At 40.7% G+C, this 27,650-nt stretch overlaps 1 protein-coding gene across 2 annotated transcripts in view; it reads right to left on the minus strand.

Annotated features, from left to right (window-relative positions):
- Nucleotides 1-27,650, minus strand: part of ATG2B (autophagy related 2B) — an 860,766-nt gene that overhangs the window by 439,169 nt on the left and 393,947 nt on the right. For both annotated transcript variants that reach the window (XM_069208269.1, XM_069208268.1), the window contains exons 26-28: nucleotides 26,628-26,698; nucleotides 22,291-22,367; nucleotides 8,248-8,418 (exon numbers count right to left, since the gene is read on the minus strand). In XM_069208269.1, coding sequence (XP_069064370.1) covers nucleotides 8,248-8,418; nucleotides 22,291-22,367; nucleotides 26,628-26,698 — 319 coding nt within the window. The remainder of the gene's footprint in view (nucleotides 1-8,247; nucleotides 8,419-22,290; nucleotides 22,368-26,627; nucleotides 26,699-27,650) is intronic.

The raw sequence follows: 27,650 nt of genomic DNA on the forward strand, positions 1-27,650 counted from the left end.
GATGGATCCAACAATTACATGAACGTAATACACTAGCTGTTAAGAACTTCTCTAAGTCATGGTTTTTCCTTTTGACTATCAAATTTCTGTCAGGATGATAGGGACAGGAAAATACATAGCAACACTGAGGGTTCCCATGGTATCCCTGTAAGTCTTAGAGGGAAAGGCACGCCACCTGGTCTGAGTGGAATGCTGCTATTGCCTAAGTCCCTAAAAAGACTTGCAAATCTCTATGAACAGTTCATGCATCAGTCGATTGCTGTGGCGGCTACAACCACAGAAATCTAGAACATGAATCTACGCCAGTAGAATACATTTAAACACACCATCTGAGGTCAGAGGTCCGCAATGATATAAACGCACACTGGGGAGGTTTATTTGAAACCAATAGGGTTTCTGTGGTGGGCACACTGTGGTAGAACCTTTAATTTGCTGATAAATTTCACAATTGAGTACATACTGATTCATCTTGCAGGAAGCTGGCTCTCTACATACTATATCAAAATGAGATATAGGGGGTCATTAAGACTCCAGCGGGAAAAAACGCCTACTGCCGCAGCGATGGCTGCCAAAAGACCGTCACCGCGGCTACCAGCAGTCCACGGGACTATGACCACAACAAGATTTCTGCCAGTAGGATGGTGGAAATCGGGTTGAGGCCATGCCGGCGGATGATGCCAGTGGACCGCCGCCGGCCGTATCATGAGAATAATACGGCCTGGCGGTGCTCTGCTGGCCGCCGTTGCTGCTGGCAGCAGCACCCCGTCCCATCTCCTGCCGGATGACCCCTGACTACAGGTAAGTCGAGTACTCAGACAGGGGAGGGGGTGGGGGTGTTTGTGTGTGTGGGGGTGTTTGTGAATGTTTGTGCATGGGTGTATGTTGTATGTATGTGCATGTATGGATGTGTGAGTGCATGTATGTTGAGTTGTATGAATGCGTGTGTGCATATATGTATGTAAGTGTGTGTGGATGTGTGTGTGAATGGATGTATGCATGCATGGATGAATGTTGGAATGGGTGTGTGTATGCGTGTGTGTGTGAAGGGAGGGGCGTGTATGGGAGTCTGGAGAGGAAGGGGGGGCGAAGACCCCTATCAGTGACAGGGAAGCGATTCCCTGTCACTGATGTGCCTACCGCCATGGTTTTCATGGCGGTAAGGATGCCACGAAAACCATGGCGGTAGGTGGGGTCATAATCCCGCAGGCGGTCAAGTGACGGCGGCAGGACTGTAGAGTGAAGTGTCGAGCCCGGCGGTCGTTACCACTGTGGCAGTTGGTGTGGTACATTGGTGGTTTGGCTTTATAATATAATAATATGGAGAAAAGTAATGCCAGCCTGGTGGCAGTACTTTCCTCCATATTTACGCCAACCGCCGGGGTCCTAATGACCCCCATAGTGTGCACACAGTCCAGGGGTTCCCTAGAGGCTCAACAGAGGCAATAATACTAAATACTAATGCTCTATTTGTGGTAGTGTGGTCGAGCAGTTAGGCTTATCAGAAAGCAGTGTTAAGCATTTGTTGTACACACACATGCAATAGAAAAAACACACACTCAATGACTTAACTCCAGACCAATATTTTTTTCATAGAAAAATATCTTTTGTTAATTTATTTCTAGAACCACAAGATTCAGTTTGCAGGTAAGTACATAAAATAAAATGTACTTTGCATAAATATTATCAGGACTTTGAATGGAATTGACAATATATACAGTTTTTCTTAAAATGGCAAAAAGCTTTTTTTAAAGTGGGCACTGTGCATTTCTGGGGTAAGAAATACAGTACAGTTTTGCAGGTAAGTAGACGACTTACGTTTCTTATCTCCTGGGTGAAGGTAGTCCGTTGAGGGTTCAAGTTAACCCCAAACACCCACCACCAGAAACGTGGAATCGGTCGGGTGCAGAGGTCAAAGAGACACCAAATTAACGTTGGCTCCTATGGAGACGGGGGCACTCAGAACTTAGTCTGCCGGCAGGTAAGTACCTGCGGTTTTGGAGGATAGACCGGGGGGGAAATGGGAGGGGGGATTTGGGGTTTAAGAGAGCACTGGAGGGGCCCCAAGTAGGCACCAAACATGCACCCTCAGCACTAGGAGGGCTGGGTGCGGGGTGCAAAAAGGGCCTCGGGTTTTCAATGCAACTCTAAGAGGGAACCCTGGGGGTCAATCTGAGGTTGCAGATGAGATCCAGGGGGAGCTTCTTGGGCAAACCACTGGCTGGGCAGGGAGGAGGGTCACCTACTGGTCGATACTGAACCGGGAGTCGGTTTCTCCAAGGCCTGGGGGCTGCGGGTGCAGTGGGTCTTCAGGCAGCGGTTATCTTTGTCCGGAGCTCACGGTCAGGGGGGTCCTGGGGATTCCCTCTGCAGGCGTTGTCGTGGAGTGGTGGAGGGGTCAACCCAGGGTGGGCATTTGCTCACAATTGCCTGGGGACCCTTTCTTGCAGGGTCGACCACCTGGACACGGGCCTAACGTCAACAAAAAGAGTCAGAAAAAGATAGGAGGAGGAAGGCAAAAACTTTGTGGATGACCCTGTAAAAAAGGCCAGGTCCAACAGTCTCCCTCTATGCCGATGATGTATTCATCTACATTAGAGGCATATGCAGCGGTATAGCAGAGATCAGAGACATATTTGGCAGAATTCCAGGCTGCATGAGGCCTGGAGATCAGCTGGTGTAAGTCATGCCTGTTTCCACTCAGTCCTAATTGCCCACTGCAACACTTCATTGTAGATGAGCTTCGGCTCAGGTAGGAACCGCGCACTTTCCGTTTCTTTAGTATTCGAAAATACCGCGCCATACATGACCTAACTGATATTAACCTCACCGGAGATGTTGCCTCCCCTTGCCCCCAACTGTGGTTTTTGAGCACGGTCCCCCCTCACTGTCCAGAGCAGAATAACACTTGCTAAAATGGTGATGCTCCTGCGACTACTATATTTTTTCCATAATCTCCCAGTGAACGTACCCCACAGCACTTTCCGCCCTCTGCATGGCATGCTTGTGGGCTTTCTCTGTGAAAGGGCAGGTACTGTGTCCCACTGCCTTAATTACACCTCCCGGTAGATAATGGTGGTGGCGCAGCTGCAGTGGCCTACCCGCTGGCTGGTAGGTCACCTATTAGAGGAATTAGGAATGCCTACGGCAGACAGAGCGCTGCGCTTGGTGCAAAACAAATTCCTTCCTCAAGGTAAAGTGCCCTGTGGGTCTAATTTCTTTTTACAAGTGCCATGTGGCAGTTTCCGCAGCAGCCTGCGTCTGATGCCAACCCTGACGCCATACATGTGAGAGATCCATATTCGCTCCATATAGCCCTTCTGCGAAATGGTTGGAAGGGAAGAATTAGTGACCTGGGAAGCCGCTGGTGAGGGCATGCTAAGCATTGTAATGTAATGGTGCACTCATTCCATTTGTAAAGTTCCAAACAGATTGTGACCTGCCAGCTCGTCAATTCCTGGCATATAATAGATGACTGCCCAAAATAAAATACCTCTGGCAGATAACGGACACATAGTTACCAGTACACCTCTTGATACATACACCCCACACTACTGCGGAAGCCATTGACTTATTAACTGGCTCACCTGGTCATTAGCATACACACCACAGGTGCCCCTACTGCCTACAAGTCAGAAATGGAAGCAGGACTTAGGCTGAGAACTATTGTAGAAAGAGTGGGACAAGGCATTAAAATATGCTCATAAGCTATCCCGTAATGCCAAATTTCAACACATCCAGCATAATATTCTTCACAAGGAATTTCACACTCCTGAACGTCTGCAAAATATTTATGGCTGGACCTCGCATTGCCCCAGATGTAGCGTGCCAAACGCCAACATAACCCACATGTTGTGGAGCTGCCCAAGTGCTGGCACTCTATAATGGGAACTTACAGGAGCACTGTCTACAAACATGGTTCACACAAATCTCTGCACTATGGAGAGTGAGGTTGTAGGTTTGTTTAGGTGCAGGAAGTCATAAAGCGCTACTAACAGAATTCTCGATCGGTGCTGCTCATAGTTCATAGATCCATAGCTATACACTGCCTAAATTAAAACACTGTTGCACAGCAACACTTAAATGGGGCAAGGTGTAATCTGTGGCCATTTGATGGGAGGACGTCACAGGCTTGCGTAGGGTTCCCATAGCATCAGATTGGGATTCTCTTCTACAAGAGTTGGAAATATTTGAGGAGCTCATTACCTGACCGAGGGGTTCTAACCCAGTGCACTAGTGCTGCACCTATCACTAAATCCCAATAAAGCCATTAGGGTTTTTACACATCGCAGCAGGAGACTTTAGTCACTATCACAACCCTCCATCTGATCAGCTCTCGCCCAACACACGCCTAGCGATTCCCGACGGGCACCTGTGGGCTAGCAAGTGCACACCCTGTTTTTTTTTTTTATACATTCACGAATGTACAAGTGTCTGACCTAATTTATTATCATTGTTGATTTGTTAGTATATAATTATGGACCAAGAGCTCCTGCCAAACCTTACACAATGTCATAATTGTCTGTGACCCATAGGGAAAATGAGTCATTAAGCTATTTCAGGTAATCCTGAAAATGTCTACTTGAAGCCTGGACATGTACCACCACAACTGTAAAATCAATAAAAAAAGTACAAAGAGTGATTAATTCAGAGATAGGTTATGCTTCTTAAAAAGCAATATGGTCCTCAAGATTCACTCAAGTGATTTACCAGAAAAGTTTCTGTCAATGTGATGTTGTTACCAAAGTGAACATGCAACCTGTGCCTCATCCACACTGCGGAAAGTGCTTAAAGCAATGACTTTTCATAAGATAAAACGCTAAAAACGTAACCAGTCATCAGAACTGAGACACTGTAGCCTAGAAGGATAGAAAGGAAAGCAGAATATTTTCTGCAAGTAAATGATATATTATGCTTAGAACTTTTATTTAACAGAATCTCTATATAGCATGAACCACAATTACATGCTTCTGAAAATTATTTTTCAGTTTGGCCATTACTTCACAATGAAGTTTATTCTCCTCGCATAATTATGAATGAGTGAATGACGGCACTTCTAGAGCGTGTGGCTACTCAAGAGTGCCCCGGTGCTAAACACAGCAAATCAGGTAAATGGAAGCACTAATCAGTGAATAAATTGGTTTTTAGTAGTTTCCTCAACCCAGTCTCATTTGTGGTGTTTCTCAATTGGAAAGGGAGCTGATTCCAGAGTGAAGTTACTGTAAACGAGAAGTTAAAACCCCCTTGCCTCTTTTTCTCAAAGGGCAGAACAACCAAAACATGAGCATTCATGAAACATAGAGATCTCAGGGGGACAATACTTGCATATCTTTGAGTACAGGTATTTTGGACCAGTATCATATAGCATGCGGTGAGCAATCATTAAAGCTTTGAAGATGACTCTTTTATTGACAGGGAGCCGGTGCAGTTGCTTGTGAAAGATTGTTACAGGCAACCATTTTGAGGGCTTGAACTCTAGTATAACTGTGGTGTTCTGGACCACCTAGAGACGGTGTGTCAGGTAGTCAGGAACGCCGAGTGAAAGAGTGTTGGTGCAGTTCAGCCGAGAGAAGATAGAGCCTGAACTACATTTTTTTGCACATCCAAAGGCAGAAAAAACAAAACGTTTTCAGTGTAATTAGGATCCATTGGCAAGACTTGACTACAGAGGCTATCTGCTTCTTTACAGTAAGGCCATTCTCATATAGTACCCCCAAGTTCTTAGCTACGTTCGTCAGGCCGGGAGCATTCTGCAGACCAGCTACCCAACTATCAAGAAAGGGGGTCAAGGCCAAGCAACAAAATTTCAGTTTTGTTGGGTTTGCTCTGAAGGTTGTTGGCAATGAGCCAGGACATAACTGCTTTTATACAAGCTGAGAAAGCCATCTTTGCGTCTGTTGAGGTTCCTTTGTACGAGAACAACAGCTGCGTGTCGTCTGCATATGAAATTATTTTGATGTTAAACGACTCAACCAAGACAGCAAACGGTTACATATAAATATAAACAAGAGCCAGGCTAAGTGCAGAACCCTGGGGAACCCCACAGCATAGGGATTTCACCTCTTAGCAAAACGGTCTCATCCATACAGCTTGTTCGCTAGATTCAAGAAAGGAGTTGAGCCAGTGGATGGCTGAGCCAGTCACACCAATAGCAGAGAGCCGGTGTTACTGAATCTTGTGAGAGACTATGTCAGATGAGATCCAGTAGAACTAGTGCAATATTATAGCCGTGGTATAGGTTATACTTTATTAGGTCGGAGATCTCAAGCAGTGCTGTTTCAGTGCTATGTCAGGCTCTGAAGCCCGATTGTGAAGGATGTAGCATATTAAAAGATTCTATGAATTCAGAGAGCTCAGTATTGATCTGTTTCTCTAGGACTTTTGAAGGGACTGGAAGCAGGGAGAAAGGGCAGAAATTGGATAATAGAACTGTAGCTTCATTGCGTTTTTCAGCAGGGGAACCATGTTAGCTGTTTTCCAAGCACTGGGCACAACTCCTGAGCGTAAGGATGCAGTCAACAGTGTCAAATGGATGGGGCAGATTGTTTCGCTAATCTCATGCCGAATACGGGACAGGGAATGATCTAAGGGGGAGCCACATTTGCAGCTCACAAAGCACTCTTTTAGGTTGTTTTCTGATGAAGGTAGAAAACATGTGAGTTTGTCCCCCAAGATTGAGGGATAGTTAAAAGGGTGTGGAAACCTGCGCATCACTTACACAATTAGGTTTCTGTTGAATTTAAAAAAAAATGTCATCAAAAACGTTAATCATCTTGCTACACAGGTTTGCATCAGTAGTGTATGGTGGAGCAAACACGGAGGAATCTGAAAACTGCGATACAATCTAAAAGATTTCCTAAAGCCTCTTCTTGGACAAAATCAGTTTGGAATAACAATTGCCTCTGGCTAATTTATTGTTGCTATAATATGCATTCAATGCTAACTTACAACAAACTTTATTTCCACTTTTGTAATGACATCTCCAACTGTGTTCTAATCATTTACAGGATTGTCTTTCAACAGTTAGCTCTATTGTAAAGCAAGCGGCAGAAGTGGTGCACGACTTTTTTTGGGAGCACTTTTTATGGGTCACCTTGTCAGCTGCAGAGGGGAGTCAGTTGTCTACTGTTCTGCTATCAACTGCTATGCCACCACGCGTCAGGGAAGTGTGAAGGCTAGGCAGTCCTTTAACTTTGGGATTATTATTTTGTTCCTGGCACAAACAGGTCTCTTGTTATCTTACTGAACTCTGGCTTGTGGATGGGGAGAAACCAGGAAAATGGTAAGATAAAATAGTCAGACAATACCACTTTCTTAGGAGCTTCCAGAGCAATTGGTGTGTTAGGACATATGAGCTCAATCATGTGTCCAGCCTCACGAGAAGGACCAGAAAGAGTCAAAAGGCGAGGCAATGCTGTTAGAGTTTCCAGAAGACGTCTGACCAAATCGTCTTCAGCCATGCCCATGTATAAGTTAGAATTTCCAAATATAAAAATTGCATAATTAATAATCTTTGATGTTGATGCCTGATCACAAGAGTTGATAAAATCAACCCCCATTGCAAAGTCAGTGCAAAATAAACACAAAAACTCCTAGTAACAATGAATTGGGCAATAAAAGTAATGCTGAAACAAATTGAAATCCACAGCCTTCACAACAAATTAAAAAGAGAAATGAAACTATTTAAAGGTTTAGTGCTGCCTAGGGAAGAACACCCTTAAGTATATAAAACATGTCCCCATGAGGAGCAAGGTCGGTACTGATCTGTATATGGCAGGCCTTTGTCTAGAGTGGCATGGTGGGCAAAACTTGACCCAGGTGTTTGCCAGTAGCTGTGATTATTCAGGCATTCCATCTATCACTTTGTTGTTGTAGAAGTTGATGCCCTAAGTGTGAATGCTATGCTGAGAGAGTGTCCCATGCTCACTGTGCAATAGAACTCAAGGTACACTCCACTGATGATCCCCAAGCAAGGTAAAACTGGTCTGGGGTTGCTTGTGGTCCCTTTTGGAGGGGGTCTAGCTTGGGAATGCAGGATTAACTGTTCTATGAGCCAATGGCTGAGTTTAATTCAAGCATTACATCCATCACCTTGTTACTGTTGAAGTAAGGAAGAACACAGGCAAGCTGTCAATCATATTTTCAGTTGTTTAATTACCAAATAATTGACAGACTTTTTAACAGAGGTATACAAAACATGACCCAAAAAGAAATAGCATTTATCAGCAAGGCATCTTTAGAAATGTTTACCTTGCTTCCCTGCTTAGGTACTTCAGGCGTAAGCTCCGTTCTGGTGGGCGGATGCAAATCACCGTAATTGGCAATATACTGAATTAGGTTCATGAGTGCTGCACAAGAATCGGAGCAAGTTCGGATATGAATCACATCACTCGAACAGTGGAGCTCAAATCGTGGCTTTGTCTACAAATAAAGCAAAGACTCGTTAAAACAGACTGTAAAAGACAATGTTTGAGTGGGTACTGTAGGACGAAGAAATTGGAATTACTGCTTTTCACGATACGTTTTTAGGTATGTTAATACACTGAGATCAAAACTATGGGTGATCAACGTGACACAACAAGTATGAGCTTCAGTGCAAAAAGCTAGATGTTATCTTACAGATATGCATTTTTGGCTGCTAGCATTCGGGCCACATTGGTACCTTTCACAAGCTGTTGTGGAACAACCAAAACAAACCCTTAGAAAAAATTGATTACATATTATCATAAAAAGGAAAAGGCAAGTCAATCCACTAGACAGAAGAGATAAAGTGAGCTTTATTCCAAAGGAAACACCCCATCCACCAGGACACAGCGGGGTTCCCCATGAGACGGAGTCAGACACCAAAAAATATTTCACTGTGACCAATAACCCCAACCCGAAAGATTCCATTCACTTAGATGGCAAGAGACAGCCATGTCAAAACACCTCCCTCCTATAACAACTCATCACCACAAATATGACAAGAAAAAATGGCATCGTATGTGTAAAATAGAAATAAACAGGCAAAATGTGCGACAAAGATTGAGAAGGAGGTTTTCTCAAGATGACCAAGATCTCTCATCAAGTCATATAATCTTTCAGATAAGAAGGCTTATTTAATATTCCGGACACCCCTCTTCTGACATCTACACCCTTCTTCTTTTTTAAGAATATTGTGTGCACATCTGTCTCTTATCTCTGCCACATCACTATCCTATTGAAATTCCAAATGTGGTGATCCTCAGTCTTAAAGGCAGTATGAAATAAATATTTTGACCATGCATAGCTTTCCCTCTTCCAACATAATGCACCTTCACCGTCAACCAATCTCCTACACACACTAGGGTCACTTTCACAGATTTATTTTTATCAAACCATTCTTTTCTAATGCCAATCAGCTTTGCCTTTATCTCTCTCTCTCCACTGTCCAGCTGCTGTAGCATCATTCAAAACGTAACCTTTATCAACACAAAATGTTTTCATTTCCATTGAGGTCAGATGTACACAGTTAGCTATTAAAATACTATGCAGAAAACCTTCCCCGTCAATGATTTCACTCAAAAACTCATAACCACCCTTTTCTAAAGTTTGTACACAATGTTGTATTTGAGCCATCTCATAGAACAAATCTGTGAGCGCTATTATGTCCCAGACTCTTTGCCACTCTATAAAGAACTCATCATACCAGGCACAAACTCCTCCCAAGGGAACATAAGCACCTCTCTTATATTAATAGCCTACACTCTCAAGTTAAGACCTTTAACACTGGGTTTACACTCAAACTATTAATGAATAATCCTTTCCAGCTCACTGTCTAAATCGGCCACCAGTAATCCAATCATAACCTTTCTTTGCTCATACTTACTCCTAGGTGGCCCAGATGTGCGATTTCTCTCAATTTCAGTCTCGGGCATACAGGAGGCGTTGGGTGTATACCTCTGTAGAGCACGCAATCCTATATGGGCAGCTCATCAATGACCCACTATAAATTGTTATCTTCTTCAGTGCACTCTTTCTTCTCACACCAACCTTGTTCAACATTCTTCTTTACATTTTCTAACTTGTTTTCCACTCAACCTCAGTCACAACTCTGCGCTCAAGCAACTTTCATGTCATTCTCTAACCAATGCCCATCACCTGAACCACTATTTCCAACTTCACAATTATCAACTTCCTGAGCAACCACAAGACATGGCAAACAATGGGCTACTTTGATGGTAACAACTGGTGTATACTCCATTTCAAATTCAAAATCTTGTAATGACATCACCCATTGAAAATTATAAGTTGAAACACCGTGAATGCATTTGTGCTTTTTGCTGAACTTTTTCTTTAAAGGTTTGTGATTGGCTCTTACTACAAAGTAACATCCCTGCAACAAAATATTCAACCCTGTGATGGCCCAAAATACTGTAAGTTCCTACCACTCAATAACTGTAACATTTTAATGATCTTTCTTTAACCCTCTCAAAATAAACATGATTTTTTCTCTGCTTTCTTAAAATCATGTAACAACAAAGCACCTAACCCGTTTGTGCTTGTATCAGTAACTAGAGTGGATTTCAACAAAGGGTCATAATTGTGAAGGCATGGGCATCTAGAAGTCCTTTTTTACATTACAGAACTGTGCTTGACACGTCTCAACTAATTTCTACACCTTCATTTAATAACCCCCCTTACTTTTGTGTCCTACTGGCAAAGTTTGGTAACAATTTTCCATAACATTTCACCAAACCTTCCTGTTTAGTTCTGGGACCCGGGAATCTCATCAATTGCCTTGACTAGTTTCTTCTTTGGGCTATATTCCATCTCCAGTAAGCCTGAGAACCAAATAAGTTGTCACTTGGACAACATTTCCATTGTTTTGCCACTTAAGCGGCAAACCACTCTCTTCTAGACTTTTGGGTAACATCCTTACTCATCTATCATTTGTCTTTGTGCCTAGGGTTCTACTAAAATGTTTCCTCACCCATGCTCCTGCACTCCCATATGCATATGATGTAGTTATCCTTGATTGAACAGCAATTATTTGCCAATGGGCATTAACTGTAGTGGAATTATATACCTATGAAAATTTTCTCACTTTATTTGATCAAATCAACATTGTCATTTTTTGTTGAAAAACTAAGAAGTCTTGCGCTTATTCAAAAACAACAGTAAAGTGGCAAGGAGAAACAATGACCTAGGTGTATGATAAAGCGGGCCCAAAGCTAGCTGCAGGCTGCAACCTTGAAAATTAAATTTGTAACACTGGCATATGCTTTGAGGAAATTATACAGAAATCGCCATGTCCCTCCACCATTTCACGAAGTTATAAAGGCAAACTTCTAACATACGTTTACTTATGAAGTAAAAGTATTTCTTGGTCGGGTCTCCCAGCTATTAGTCCTAGTCTCACAAACCAAGGCCGTGTTGTGTGGTTTTCACCTCCTCAAGTTCCCAGCTGAGAATTCTTACCGAAGGAAATCATTTACAACTTAATTTATGTATGACCTATGTTAATAGGTGCTATATCTGACTAATTGTCCATACTAACTTCCTCTTAGTGTACAAGTCTAAAAGAATTACCAATATTTTGTGGTGTGCATATTGTGATGCAGTAAAATACACCTAATCAAATATTGTCTTCCAGAGAACAATATACATAAATTATGTACTGCAACAATAATAATGATGTGTAATTTATGGCATTTACACGGGGTTCCTGAATGAATTGTATAACAGTGGTTGTCATGCAACTTTGCCCACCAACAGGCTCCCAACCACTGACATAAAGCAGCAGGTTAGATTGCCATGTTATCTTCTAGGGGAAACAAACACATCAAGCTGCAAGTACCCTACATAACTTTTTTTCGCCTATTAGACAGAAGGACCAAGTACTGCTCTGGGCACCATTTCGCCTTCCCACTGTATGCCACATTGTCCCATCAATCTCCTCCATCCCAAGGACATTTTCCGTCAATAAGCCAGAGACCTAGTCACATGAGCTGTACCAAGGTGTGTGGGGAGAGTTGAGCACTGCTCCGCACATATGAAAACACACGTAGACTAGGATTTCCACTAACAAACACCACTGCTTGGTGTTTTCATTCTTTTTACTCCATTTCATTTGTTTTTGATAGTGTTTGAGTTACAATCATGATGATTCTAGTTTATATTTTCTACAACAGGTTAGAGTATACACCCCCACTAGTATAGCTGGTCATTGAACATATCCATCACTTTGGTTGCTATGACAAACACACTGAGAGTGCCCCTACTTAAGAAAGAGCCCCCTGCTGGATACGAAGGCTAAAATCTAGTCTTTCTCGAGAAACAATAACCCTAGAGGATCAATTGTTGAAGTTTATGTTTCAGAAAACAAAATGACACCAGTAGCAAGAGAAAAGACGGCAACAGCAGAGTCTACTAAGGGCACAACCTGTATAAGTACAAGTATTTCCTCAGGCGTAACACAAAGGCCCGTATCACTTTTTTATAATGTATCTTTGGGTCGATTCTGTGTTCGGAAGACATGGGATCCTTTTCAAATTACAAATAAATAGCAAAAGCTTTGGAGCCAACCTTCAAGAACTAGCAGGGAAGAAGAATCATATATACGTCAGTGTAATTTATCAAATGGGATTAAAACCATGTTAATTATCGGTCCAAAGTTCAACAACTGAGAAGCCTTCGTTTGCCCGTTTCAGATATTTATTACCACCCCTGAATTCAGAGGGTTATCGTCGCAGAACGCTTTACTAACACCAGAATGCCGTTTCTGTGGACAGGGAGTGAAGTCCCTGTGACGCATCTTATGTTTGTGCTCCCATTTGTTATCAGCCCGAAAGCGATGGACAACATTGTGCATTTGTGAACATCGGAGGCATTCACTGATGCAGAGGCTGTACACGTATGCTTCAGCGGCGTTTCGCTGGCCCATTGGTGACGTTTCTGGGGTGGTTGCCAGCATCTGTTATGAGGCCCGATGTGTAGTTAATACGTTTATATTGCTATTTTATATAATGCTACATGATACACGTTTACAGAGATCTTTTTTCTCAATTGTAAATGGATTTTGCGTTTTACATAACTGACTGTAGTTGTGTTTGCATGTGTGCAATCTGTGTTTATCCTCCTAGATGTGAGTTTGAATGTAAATGGATGATAGTATGTGTGTTAGATCTCTTATGTCAGTTTTGTGTGCGGCACTTGTAGGTGTGTTTTTGTATACATTCTCTGTCCTCTGATGTGCATGTATGTCCATTGGTACGTGTTTAGAATGGTCTTTATTCATTTTGTAGGTTGCGCTTATGGTGCATGGAGGAAATTTGTTGTGTCTCGGAATATAAACACGGACATATGTTGTCTATGTATTCATGGGTTTCTGTAGGTTTGAGGTGAAAACAGATTTGTGCCTAGGTACTAATGGCTGACACTACGAACATCTGTTATGCTTTCTAAATAATAATGACCACATTTGGGAAGACCCAGCTAAAAGTTCAGGATTTCCTCATAGGAAAAACTATGCTAATTAGCCAAAACGGTCAAACGTTAATTTACAAATTTAAGCACAGTAGGTGGAAATAACTTTGACACCCTCTCAACATTTTACGCTCCCAGTGAGCCCTATCTCTTTAACCACAGTATCACCACCTACTGTATACTATGCACCCTACAAGCAGGTGTAGGTAAATGAAAGACAGGTCTCCTGGCTTTGTCATGTTGTCACCACATTAATAAAAGCTGAAATATATACTGATAAATCAATGCAACACCATTAAAATAACCAGAGATGGTACCACTTTCAATAACATTCACCAAACAATGTGATCATTCATTGTTAACTTTGTGGATGTCAATAAAGCACTGTAAATACCTTCATTGCTACATGCAAGGATTCACCATTAGCTTTGCCACTGCCAAGGCAGCATATCAGAACATTTCCATGAACATGCATGACATCATGTAAAGAGGGGCCTAGGGAACAACAACATCTCTCTCCCACTAACCCTTGGGGCTCTTGGCCTTTCTGGGGGTATTTCAAAAGACAGGAAGGCTAACGAGACTTGTCCTGATGTTTTCTTGGGCCCACACAGGACAAATATAATTATTTTGTGTATTATTTTCAAGGTATTCAGCTCTAGCTACCATGAGGTGTTTCTTTAAGCCTCCAAGCCTCTAAATGGTTTTATTACTTGGAGAGTTAAGATTCCTTTTTGTTACTGTTCTCCCTCATTAAAACCTGTCCTTTTCCCAGTCCCTGGGATTCTCCTCGGCTGGAATAACTACCACTCTGCAGCCCAGAAGGCAGAGTACCCTCCATGCCTGCACTCCCCAGGACCCCTAGTCTCCATGCTTATTTGAAGGCCACCCATGTGATTGCAAGAGAAATGGGAACGGCCTCATGATGAGTGTTTCCCCAGTCTGCAGGTTCGGTCTTAAGTAATCTTATCCTCCAGGATCCCATAGTCGATCTATTCCTCTGCTGTCCCTCAGAGGGCGTAATGGGACCAGCACCACTGGCCCTGGAGAGATGAATCCACAGTGTCCCATTCAGGGCTAAGTTAAAGCGCTCAAGCATCTCAGACAGTGTCCATCTTATTCCGAGTCCTGCAAAATCCATCTTTTCTCATTCATTTTCCAGTGCACCAGTGGTATAAAGTTCCAGAAGGTAGGCAGGTATGTCCAATCCTAGGATGACACATTTGACTGTCATCTAAACACAGAGAAGACACTGATGGAAAAACCTCATGGAAAATTGAAGATTGTAATAAATCATTCATCAGGAGAAAAAAGTCATTGTTTTTAAACTGGCAGCTCGCAACAGCTTATGACCTATCACACAGATATGTTGACATTGTACTGGAGTTATAATACAAATTTAGCTTTTTTCTTTTTTTAATTCTATCGAAAAAATTGTGGATAAACGACAAAAGGAGATTTGTTGAAGTACTTTACCAATATACAACCTCCTATAGATTATTTAAAAAAAGTCACTTCATTGTTAGATAAGCCTTTCATTAATTTCAGGAGAGTAAAACTTCTGAACGCTATCAATCTAGGCTTAGCTAAGCTTTGGGCCACAGAACTGAGATTTATCCCAGGTCTTCCAAGAATGATTCACTACAAAATTGTCTACACAGTTGAAACCAGATAAATTCCAGTCCTGAAACATAGCTCTGGATAAATATAGGCCCAGAGTGGCACAATCAGTGAAAGACATAAAAAACGGCAATTAGGGATCTAATATTAATTCTAAATCTGAATTAATCTAGATTTTAATATATATAGCACCTTATGTCTGCTTCCTTCATAATATTAATAAGAACAAAATAAAGCAATAGTATCATTATTGAAGTGTCCCAGTTCATGTGAAAAGAACCATTAAAATACATTCCAAAATAAAGTAATGCTAATCCTCCATGTTCATGCCTAATGTGTGAAAAATGAATTTGAAGATGAGGGCTTTTACTTCTTCAGATCTTCTCAGCAAAGTGTCAGTTTCCTGAAAATAGGATCGATTTATCTTTATCAGGACATTTAAAGATGAGAATGAAAAATAGAAAGAATCAACATTTTAACTAAGGAGACCCTTCCAATTATTTCTAGTGGTAATGATTGAGTCTAGTATTGTCAGACCTTTTTTTAACATAAAGGTGTAATTTAAAGCAAATAAATCTGAAAAATTTGAAGTAACAAATACCTAAATAACAAACAGGATGTGCACTAATCTCTAATTTGACACGTAAGATCCCTTTCAGTGGTGCTGAATAACAGAATTTAATATTTTGAATGACTGATTCTATTCTCAGCTATCAATATAAACTTCTGGATCTTATCAGAAGCCTTCCGTACATTCGCTTGATCAGCAGATAAACAGAGTTTGATACCAACCACAAACTATGTTAATTTTTAACTGCCTGCCACAGGAGGCCAATTTAAATTATAATTTCAAAGTAAAAGATCCAGGGATTGAAATAAGAATGTACATAATAGCGGACACATGGGACACCCATGACAGGTTCCTCTATTGAATGTCGCATTTCCAATAACCTTTTAATTATTAATAATTCTAGTGACTACCTGAGAACAAAGATTTCTTAATGTTGTTGAAAATTAAATGTACTTAAAATCTGATCTAGAGCTGTACAATTAACTAGATCAAATGCCTAGCCAGTGTAGATCATTGTAATTGTGGCTTTAATGTTACTAGTTGTAAAATAATCAATTCACGGAACTAAATACGATGTACTGATAGCAGTGGATCACTGTGGCAAATAAAAAATCTGATGGTTCATTTGCAGAGCAGTCACCATAATCCGGCTCGCTAAAATATTTGTAACAAGTTTGTAATCTGCATTCAAAACACTTATTGGTCTATGCGAACTGGGATTATTCGATTTTTATCCTTTTTACCAAAACCGACCACAATGGCTTCAGAAAAGGAGGTAGGAATAGAGGTACCTAGTATGGTATGATTTAAAAAAGACTGTTAAAAAACCCACAAGTTGGGGGGGAATAAATCTCCTTATACACTGCACTAGAGATACAACTGTTCTACCTAGCCTTAGAGTTCCCCAAAGTGGCTAAGACATTGCAATTGTTTGGTGTAACTGGGATTCCAAAACTTGATCACTGCTCATCCGACAATGCTGGAAGAGAAATTAGGTCCAGGAAATTAGCTATTGCATTATGTATTACAGATTCTGTGATCTAATATATCCCTGTAAAAATTGCCATTCTTCACAAAATTAAAAAGCTCTTGCAATGAAGTCATCTCGTCACTAATGGGTCCATTTTAGTTCACTTTATTTTTCTACTCGCCTTCTAGAGAAGCCAATCCTAAAGCTATCTTCCTAGTTTATCACCGTTAGCATCCTTTAATTCACACTTCAAAAGACACAAGATATAGAATGCGTCTCTTCTTCCAGCAGTTTCAGAAGATATAAAAGCTGCATAAGATGAGTACCTAGGTAATAAATACTTGGGTTCATTTGATTTTAAATGTGAACCTGGAAACATTACACACTGATTAAAAGCTTTCAACAACCACAAAGTGGAAGCATATTTAGGCTTATCTGACAAACCATTGACATTATTTTATTAAACCCTACCATATATAAGCAACATCACCATATCTAAACATAGACCTTTTAAGAATGCTACTAAGTTAACACTGGTCACGGTCTTGAAACAACTACCCTTTTCCCCTGCAAAAAGAAAAGACAAAACAAAAGAAATCCATGCTCTAGTCTCTCAGATATTCAATAGACCCCATTCAGCATATCCCCCTCTATGTGAACAGCCCGCCTACATTCCTTCAATGATCTCTCTCCCCGGTAATATGAGTAGCAAAAGATAGGGAATTGCTCATTCTTATCCTCATACCACAACCGTCCGCAGTCACTTTGACCTTTCTGCAGTGCTCAAATTCAAAAAGCCTTTAGATTTTGGGCAACACTATCTTGCTTAGATATTACATACTAAAACACTATATCAAAAATTAATTTCCGTTGTAGGTCTTTTAGAGAATCACAAGCCTATGAAGCTGAAACAAACATATGAGAGTGTCCCTTTATAGAGAAGACACAATTTTCACTGTTGAAAGAGTTGCTTGGGACAGAACCACATTGAACTGTTACAATATTCCCTTAAACTCTTTCCTCCAATGAGCCGATGATACTAGAATATAAGAAAAAAATTGAGTTTAAAGTTATCATTTGCCTCAAAAGATTTGTTGAATGGCATTAGAGAGAATCTGTTCTTTATTTCAATAATCTGCAAAATTGACCAAGATCGTAAATGGATATTTAGCATGGGGCGTGTGCACTGGTTTTGTATCTTTTATGCCTGTAAAATGAATCAGCTGTAAAATCCAAAAGAATGTGTGTTTTAATTTAGTCTGTGATGAGCTGGGTCTCCTCCTTAGAGTTCTCTTTACCTTCAGCTAGGGAGGAGATATCGTGTTTCGCTATTGCAGATACATTATGTCCACGTCTTAGACTGTTCTCAGAATCAGACATCTGCTGTTTTAACAGAACAAAATGTGCTGAAAAATGTGTACGCTTCTCATCTATCGGATTGAGATGGTCATATAAGGAGAAAATAGAATAGGGCTTGTGTTTTTTTCATATCTCTAATTTCATGTAGAATACATTCTAAAGCTTGGCTGAAAGCAGATAGAGACAAATGCTAGCATGTAGGATCTTGATCAACATATCATACACTACCAATGTCTCAGAGACATTCTGTGGAGTAACTGCATTGGGACAACAAGTTTGTAGAGACAATGTTGTTGGCAACTGTTGAGAAATATTGGGGTCATCATTTTTCTAACTTGAACAGCAACTGGTGGCGGACTAAGGCTTGGCATCACATGATTAATTTGATGTTTGGTGCTTTCTTCCACTCACTGAAAATTGAAGAGAGGATAGTTGTTGAGTATCCATGCATTCCCTTTTAAATGTGAGTTTAATTGGTTTGATTCTCTTGAAGATACCTTTTTTGCGATCTTGGCTACTTTATTCTCTTTGGACCTCTTCATCATCAATTAAGTTTGCTTTTTGATTTTCAACGTTTTCCTCATTTGCACCCATTACTTACATATCCAGAATAGTTGCTGCCAGGCTTTTATCCATAGATAATGTATTTCTGTTAGTGACCATCTCCCATATTGCTTGCTCCAGTAGTCAAGAATGTTTTTTTTAGGTGCCCCAATATTTGTCTTTAGGATTTACTGATGAAAAAAGAAAGAAAATAGCAATAATCATGCTGTAACTGTCTTAGTTCTAATCTCTGAGTGGCTTTATTTTGAATAAATCTTAATTTTAGTGTTCATATTTTATTCATTTCAGTAAGGCTGCTTTAAGTGATGATTTTTACATATTTATATCAGTTGGCTTTATTCTAGGAAAGCGATGAACAAGTTGTTTGTTTAGTTAGCCTTTGCACAACATATAATCAATACTTTCTGTTCAAGGCTTAAGAACTCTACACAATATGCTGGTTTGTGTTGTCCGTTCAGGTCACAGCTTCTATCATCTTGACACTGCACTGCATCCAAACTGTACTTCCAACATAGCATGGTTTATTACGGTGGTTCCCAAACATTTTTGACCCAGGGCTCCCTTGACATACTGGGCTTTAGCTGCGGCTCCCCTTTATGTTAGAGTTTTTTTTGGCTGGTGGGGGGGATGTAATCCCAGTTTACGGAGTACTTCTGTTTTTATCCCTGAAAATAACTGGGATGAAACAGATGAAGGTATTGTAATTATAGATATAACAAAATAAAAATAAAACAGTTTAATGGAAAATGTAATTGGCTGAGTGAGAAACAATACTCTTGAGCACTGGGGTCTGCATGCCATATGGAATGTTTTTAAACTACTTTTGTTTTAAATAATTGCTTTTGGTGACCACAGTGTATGCAATTTGCAGGAGGACTTCCCATTTTAAATAGCTGCCACCCCATCCTCAGTTACTACTGTTATATCAAAACATATTCAGTTGTGTTTCTGTAGTAAATACTGAAAAAATAATTTATTGGGCAAGCCAGTCTTTTCTTTTACTTTGCAGATTTTTTAAGCCATTTATTACCACTATTTTCTTTTCAGTTTTGCCACCACCATTGCATATCATGATACAGTTAATTAGATTATGGCCAGTACTGTTTGTGTGATGTGTATATGATTTTCAAAGGGAGCCATCACTGGTTAAAAAGGCTTTCTTTGGCTATTTTATTATTGCACGGAAAGTTGAAAAGACATTCACCTGCCCGTTATAAGGATCATACATACAATGGACATTGTGCCTTCATGTTGCATTCAAGAAGGAGGGTGTATTGGATGTTGATTTAATGTTATTATAGCATGCCATCATTATTGATGATTTTGCAATGCGCAATGTTCATTTTGATTGAGCCCGCATTTACTGCTCTGTCTCATTTCCATCTGGATATCTGCCTAAAAGCAGTGTTCCAAATATTGTGTTCACTTAGTTTGCAAGATTCTGTGAAAACCTATTGCACTGTTCAGCGTAATCATTTTCAAAGTGCTGTGCCTATTCAGCCATCTTGTGATTACAGCCTGTAACGTATTTTCAATGCAAAAAATAACATTTTTGTGTAACATACAGCAGAACAGGCTTTGAAGGGGACAATACCGCCTTTTCCTGATATTCCACATGTATTCCATTTACGAAACCAATCACAAACTGGGGTTAGGGTCCACAATAAAATTCTGAGTGACTTTAATGAGGTCAGTTTGTTGGACTAGCTCTAAAGATAGAGCTGTAAAAATGTTGGAATCCTCTATATTGGGACCTTTTTGAAGACAACTTTTTCACGTACTTGTCATATTCACCTCTAGCTATCACAAACTTCTCGGCATGGTCAGACTTCAATTTAATAATAAACTATACATGGTGGAAACACCTAAGCACTGTCCTGCTAATGGGGAAGACAGAGCTGATACCACCCAGCTAACTAAACAAAGGCCATTATCAACGCCATGATTTCTACATGTTAGATTAGTTTCTCACAGACACAGAATGTCTGGCCTCACTTGTTAGGTACATGCTCGTAGCCGGAGTGCTTGTATCCATGATGCTGATGCCAAGTCCAGGGGACACAGAAAGGCTCTTCCACAGCAGGGATCACTCTGATATTAAGTTCAGTCCCTGTCCCGGGCACAGGCTGTCATGATCCCGGAGGAAGAAGAAGCAAGAGACCCGCCAAGACCAGGCTGCAAAGGGTCAATAAATCACACCTCCATGTGTTATTCCTAGCAACAGATAGTTTCCATAAATGTGTTTTTAGTATTTTCAAGTGTGTGCTTTAAGAAATATTTGAACAAAAATATTTACTCTTTGCCAAGTGGGCACTGAGTTAGAATAGTAAAAACACACTTCCCTGGAGCAGAGGGCTTGTCCTTTTGAATGTAGGGAGTGTGTGGGTGCACACGCATGTCTCCCCCTGCATAAACATCAAGGCACTGCTGTTGCTCTGACAGCATTTTTCTAAAAATTGTTACGGGTTGAGGAAAGTGATTCATCAAAACAGTAATAGAATTGCCCTGTGCCTCCACTTCTCGAGAGTAAGGCTTGCAGTACCGGTTTGCTTAATTTTGTTGTGCAGTGGCTCCCAAACTGTTTGCGGTGCCCCAGGCTGGTTTTGATGGTGCACCAGGGAGTTGTGGCGCACAGATTGGGAACCACTGGTTTATTATTTAAATGATGTACTGACCCATGAGGGTCAGGGGGCAGTCCGGCCATGTTATAAGACATGCAGCTTGGCTGGCACTGATCTAGTAGCCTCCTGAGGGGCTTGCTATCTACATGATGAAATAACCCCATACACTGTTACATGCATGGGGTCAGGCCTTATGCCTTAGCTCAAACCTGGCAGAATAGTACACCTACTGTGCTCTCCGTTCAGACATAGGGCTGGGTAGGAACCTTTAGAACCCCATACATCATGGTTGGATTGTTTATCTTTTTAACCATGTTCATAATGCAGATTACCTTGGTTTGTTTAATCTGCCTAATTATCACAGCTCACTCTCTATATGCCAGATTGCGATTGTTTCAATAAACATACTGAAAATGTATGATGAATTTTTGTGCCTCGCCTTGGCATGTATGAACAACAGTACAAAAGTGGTAAGATCAGTTTCCACGGCTTCCCTGGGGGGGGTCAGAGTGTCATGTTCAGGCTGCCATAATTACCTTTGACCCTGGTTAGGTGTTTGGTGAGGTCCTGTAAGCTAGCCAGGAGTTAGGCCGACAGATACTAATGGTGTGGTTTGACTCCGTTTCCCACATCCTGCTGTTCTGCCATCCTGAACATGCAATCCTATTACCAAAGTAGGAACTGCATAATAGCTGCACCCCAAACACGGTACAGGCTTAAAGTGGCTCCAATGAGCACAGCCAGGCTTCGTCGGCAGCCAAATCGACCAGCGTCTCGCCACCACAGCATCCGACAAGGCTATAGCTCACGAGCTGGAAGATCCGCTTTGCAAGTTGTCTCTGTATTCCGCAGCTAGCACTGTCAAAAACTAAAACTCAGCATTTCCCCAGCGTCCTGTCAATCATGGCTGCCGCATGCCTCCTCCCACAGAACTGGACTAACAGTGGAGCTAGATGGGACTCCACTCTCCTCCATGTTTATTCAAATACACTTAACAAGACAGAAAATGCAGCTCGCTACTGTCAACATGTCATATCAGTCAAATTACTGTGGAAGACCTTAATAAATGGCAAACAAGTTCACTCACAAAATTTGCATACTACGTATTTGTTTAATTTTGCTATTATAATTTCAAAACTCACCCTTTCTCCATCTGCACCTGGTTTCACTGCAGTAATTGTCAGTTCCAAAAGTCCCATATCCATGAGTCGGACATAATCTTAAAGTGAAAATACATTCAATAAGATAAAAGCATTTTAAAATCATTCAAACAGATTTTACATTTCAATTATAATTAAACACATATTATATGTCAACACACGTTATTATGGTACAGTCTTGCAGTGGCTACCTATGTTAGAACACTTTCCTTTGAACCAAGAAGAGATCGGACAGCATAAGAGTAATACTACAAAGCTACTAGGAATAGCATTGTTAAAGCTTCGGACAACTTGATTTTAGAAAAGTCACTGAATCAACGCCCATGCAACACAATTACCTTGTACAATGTATCAGATATCAAATCGTCTAAGTAATGTTGCATTTAGCACTGCTTTCTTGCCTATCCAAGTACCACATGAGTTCTGTGCAACATGTAGGTTTTTTAAAAGTTGCATTTGGTGAGAAAACAAATTGAGATATATTGTTTTATCCAAGTTCAATTATAAAAACACCTCTACTGGTACATTTAAAATGTTCAATGCTTTAAGACTTGTTGGATCCACAATACTTGTAACCACAAACATGGTTCCAGAGAATGCTGGATCCACCAAAGTCTGTTTCCCGGGAACTGCGGATCCTTATGGACCACTGGGTAGGTCTCAAAGGTTCCTTGGCATTTATTTTTCCACAGGCAAAAAAGATTTTGACTTTCTTGCACAGAACACTGTGCTCCTTGCAAAATAGTGCTCGTCAGCAAAAGAAGAGTGCTTAGCTCTTTTTCTGTGCTCTTCTGTTTTTGGGGGACTCAAAAGTTTTACTTCTTTGCAATGGCTTCTTAATTGGAAAAACAGATGAGGGATAATCCAGCAGAACATGGCAGGGAGAGAAATGAAGAACAGGATGATGATCAGTAGAGTTTAGGACCGCCACCATAATATATTTTTCTCTAATCCACCATTATGTCTTCCGCTAATTGTCTTTCTAGTATATCATAAAAATCTTCCAAATATGTAATGTGTACTTTGTGCAACAAGAAGCTGACCGGAGGCAGCAAGCTAAATAATGTGCCAGAACATGCTCTAAGAACAAGTACCTGAATTCTTCGCATGAACAGCATTCAATGCCAAAAAGAGGATGAAAGACCCCGAAGAGGTAAATACATCTTTTTCAACGATGCAACACATAATCCCTCCTTGAGGGAGGCTGACTAGAGAGGTCCACCGGGAGGAACAAGAGAAAGTGACTGCGGGCTAGAATTGATTGATCTGCCTCCAGGCCATATCTAGTGTAGAGCGAAGTGTAAGGGCATGCCAAAAACAAACTGCTACTCCAACAGAAAATATGTAAAAATCTGTTTTTATGCCAAAACTTTTTCCATTGTTGAAGCTGCTATTTTGATGTTCTCAAAAAAAAAAAAAAAAAAGTAAAAAAAAGTTTTGCCAAAAAAGGTTTTACAGAACTAACTTTTATGGTTTTAAAAACAACAAAAACATATGTTGTTTGTTTGTGTTTTGTACGCGAGTGAGTGAAAGTAACGCACAGGAGGCAAGATGGGTGAATGAGATAGTAAGTGAGAGAGTGTGTGTGCAGCGGGGGTTAGGAGCAGCGCTTGACTTTCAGCCAGACCCCGCAGTCAACCTGGCACGAGCGGCCTTGCATAGCACAGGTTGGACACTGCACATGACCTATGGCCTGGCGTGTGCTCAACCCCCCACTGCGGGCAGCCAATCTCCACTGAGAAAGGCAACTGCCACTAGGATGAGGGAGTTGGCAATTAAGTGTGGTCAGATAGTTCTTTCACACCACAGTTAGCCAACCTTTGTTGCACACTGACTTTGGGGATAGGCTGCGCACTGGCTGGTTGTATGGCTTCGGCCATGTCTTGCAGGAGGTGACCACAAGATCTGGCCTCTGTCCAGTCCCTGCAACCAACCTATCACAGGCAGCCAAGTCAACCCTAATGATCTCTGCATTCTGCTGTATGCAGCACAGGTTGGTACTCGCAGCTAACTCTTGCTGTGGACTGATAACCCTAACTGAACAAGGTTTTTGGCAGTGTGGAGCAGGGATGGACCACTAGGCCTCCACCCAATCTGCCACAAGCAGCCATACCCCGCAGGGCATGCGATTTGTACCACACTACTTTGCCTCTAGCCAAAACCTCCGCTATCATTCGAGGTACACAGTTCCCTTCATGGGTACCACTGAGCCGGCTGCCATTTAAGGTAAGACATGGTTCCTAAAAAAACACATCAGATCCTGTGATTCTTTCCATGTCTTTTAATATACCCTTTGTAGGTTGCTTCCGACTTTCGTCTTTACTTTGACCTGAGGGTCAGGATATGACCACCCCACCACATTCTTTTATATGACCTTTCTTTACTTCATAGGATGCACTGACCTTACCCAGTGTCTTGAAATGGCTGATTTGAGAAAAATATTTCTGTTAAGGTAGCCAAGTCAGAGCTCTGGAACCACAGTTCTGAGGAATAATGGCAGAATAGGCTCTCCTGTCCAATTGGATTTCTCTGTATTTTAGTTTGCTGGAATCAAGGAAGATCCACAAATCCCAAACGGCACAGACATACAAATGTATTCCCTATTTAAATCCCACTCAGCAACTTTTTAAAATGCTTATATCTCCAAACTTACTGAACAGATTTGCAACAAACTAACAAATGCATGCTTTTTGAGGAATGTTCTACTTTCATTCTAGGTCTGCTGTAAATGCACTCAGCAGTTTGGATTGTAAGCAAAAGCACAATTCTCTATACGGGCTAAAATGGGGAAAAACAACCCACATTCCTCCCCCAATGTCTTTTTCTGCTAGGGTTGATCTTCACAAAAATAGACATGTCCAAACTTAGCCCTTAGCTCATCCTGCCAAGGAACTGCCAAATTGTATGCACATCCATTCTCGGAGTAAAAAGTTACGGTCAATTTAAAAATGCTTATTCAATGGAATACCATCACTACGTAAGACATATGGAAATATATACATACAAATATATGTATGCACACACATAAAAAGGTGCTCGCCGACAGAATCACTATGTAATCCACACTCCAATGCTTGATGTCCGGTTGTTTCCCAATGCTTTTCTAATAGCAGTGCAGCATAAAGGCAGGTGAGCTGCCCCACCTGATATAGAAAGATGTTCGGCAACAGAATCATTATGTAATCCGCACTTCAATGGATTTAGAAGTGCACGTTTATTACACAATGGTGGTAGCCACTGTGTAGTTATAAGTGAATCAGAGTTTTCATAAAAAGAACGTTTTTGTGTCATTGAACAAATCTTCACAAAATATTCCAACAAATTAATCCACCCAGCTCCTCCCTGGAAAGTTTTGAGGTGATCCATCAATAGAGGGCAAAGAAAAGGAGGGCAAGAGGTGAAGTACTTTTTTCCCATGCATTCGCCAAAGGAAAAATAAGATAAAGGAAAAACAGCTTGACCGAATTTCACAAAATTAAGCAGAAAGCTAGATCTTTACTCAGAAAGCGTGCTTTTTGTGATTCGGTGTAATTCTGTTCAGTCATTGTATATAAATTAAGGTTAAAAATTTATAGATATCCGTTACCATGGGAGTCCGGCAATCAGAAATCTGGTAAAAGATGTAACATGAGTTGTCATCTGTATTGTCATCAACAAAGTTATTGAACAATTCATAAGTGATGTGAGATGTATAGTCATCAGCAGTGCACATCAGCGGCACAAGTTATAATTATCTCAGTAAACTATATAGCTAGTCAACGTACCCACGAATTAAATAATACTTAGGGTTAAATTAATACTGTTTTAACTTTTCTTTTCTCTGGCATTTAGAGATGGTATCTCCCCCTAAAACACCACAAAAACCCTTGCTCCCAAAATGTTGGTTGAGTCTACATGAACCCATGTGAGTACAAATGTGGGAAAACCCAATTATGAAGCACACTAGAATTTTGTGGTACCATATCCCAGTGGCATATCTATGTCAAATCGATATTGACAGATATATAAAGCCCTTTTCTTCTATACTGTGCGTTTAGTTTATTCACCAAGAGACAGAAATAGTAAATTGTTTGTTCATTTTTAGGAAAACTCAAACCTAACTGCTAAAATGTATTTTAAATGAACTGCAGTTCTTGACGTTAACTTTCAGATGGGCAGTTTGCTACAATCACCTTAATATAACTGAGCCACAAAAATCAAATGGTCTTTCAGCTCCAAACATCATAAACTAGTTAAGTATCCATGCAAGCAATAGCTTCTAAACCTATACTGAACAACAACTCTTCTCACAAATTTTTCATTGAATATGTTTTTCTTACCACGATTCAGGTTCACTGCGACAGCATTACATTTGTCTGATAAATAGAGGGCTGCCTCATCCAAGATAATCCTGTAGAAACACAATGTATATTAGATGTCAATAGTTGAAAAGGGCTGTTGACAGTGACAATGATAAATTCCAATAGTAGCATAAAATACTAAATTAAATAAAATATAATTTCAAATCCTACCAAAACATAAACCATGTGTACAAAATCAAAAACAACACAATATTAATTAGAAAACAATAACCCAACAGGATAAAAGCAGCAATCATAAAATATAAGTTCCACCCATAACACCACACATTAATCTGATGTCAATTGCCTTACAACGATTTTGAAATGCAATCTGTGTTAAGTAGATGTTTAATGATGTGAATTGCAACAGGTCCAAATAATGAACTCTTGGTTGCCGCACTAAGAGAAAAACAAATGTTTCCGAATTGTGTATTATCTTGTCCAATGAGTTATATATCAGATTGGTGTAGAATATGCTGGTATGTCTGCAAATGGCTAATAATAGTGCTGACATATAGGTCATACTCAAAGAAGTGTGCACTATGGTCTACCTTATACCGTCAATCATTATTACAGTCTTCTAGTTAAAGAACTAGAATCTTTGAAGGGACAGTCCAAGATGTAATTTGGAGCTGTTGGCAGTGGGCAGTCTGTTGGTCATGAGTGACACTAGATTCAAGCAGACTTTCAGAAGAATGTTCACAATATGAAAGAATTAGATAGGAGTGACAGAGAGAGAGGGGGGGTCTCATATCAGGGCCCGTCCCTCTAAGATAGCACCAGTTAAAAGTGTCATGAAAGAAACCAGAGGCAAGTCTGCAAGGAAAAAGGGGATTTTTCATTCAGTGGCCCCTGTCTGTTACAATGATAGAGGGGGTAACCAGAGAGAATGGAAGGAGCGGAGAAAGCAGTCCCTTTCAAAATGAGACTTTGATTTTGGTACCCCTACAGACTTTCAATACTCCTCTAAATCCATTTAAAGGAGGCCACCTTAGTAGCACA

The sequence above is a fragment of the Pleurodeles waltl genome, chromosome 9 (assembly GCF_031143425.1).
Source record: "Pleurodeles waltl isolate 20211129_DDA chromosome 9, aPleWal1.hap1.20221129, whole genome shotgun sequence".
NCBI classification, from domain to species: domain Eukaryota; kingdom Metazoa; phylum Chordata; class Amphibia; order Caudata; family Salamandridae; genus Pleurodeles; species Pleurodeles waltl.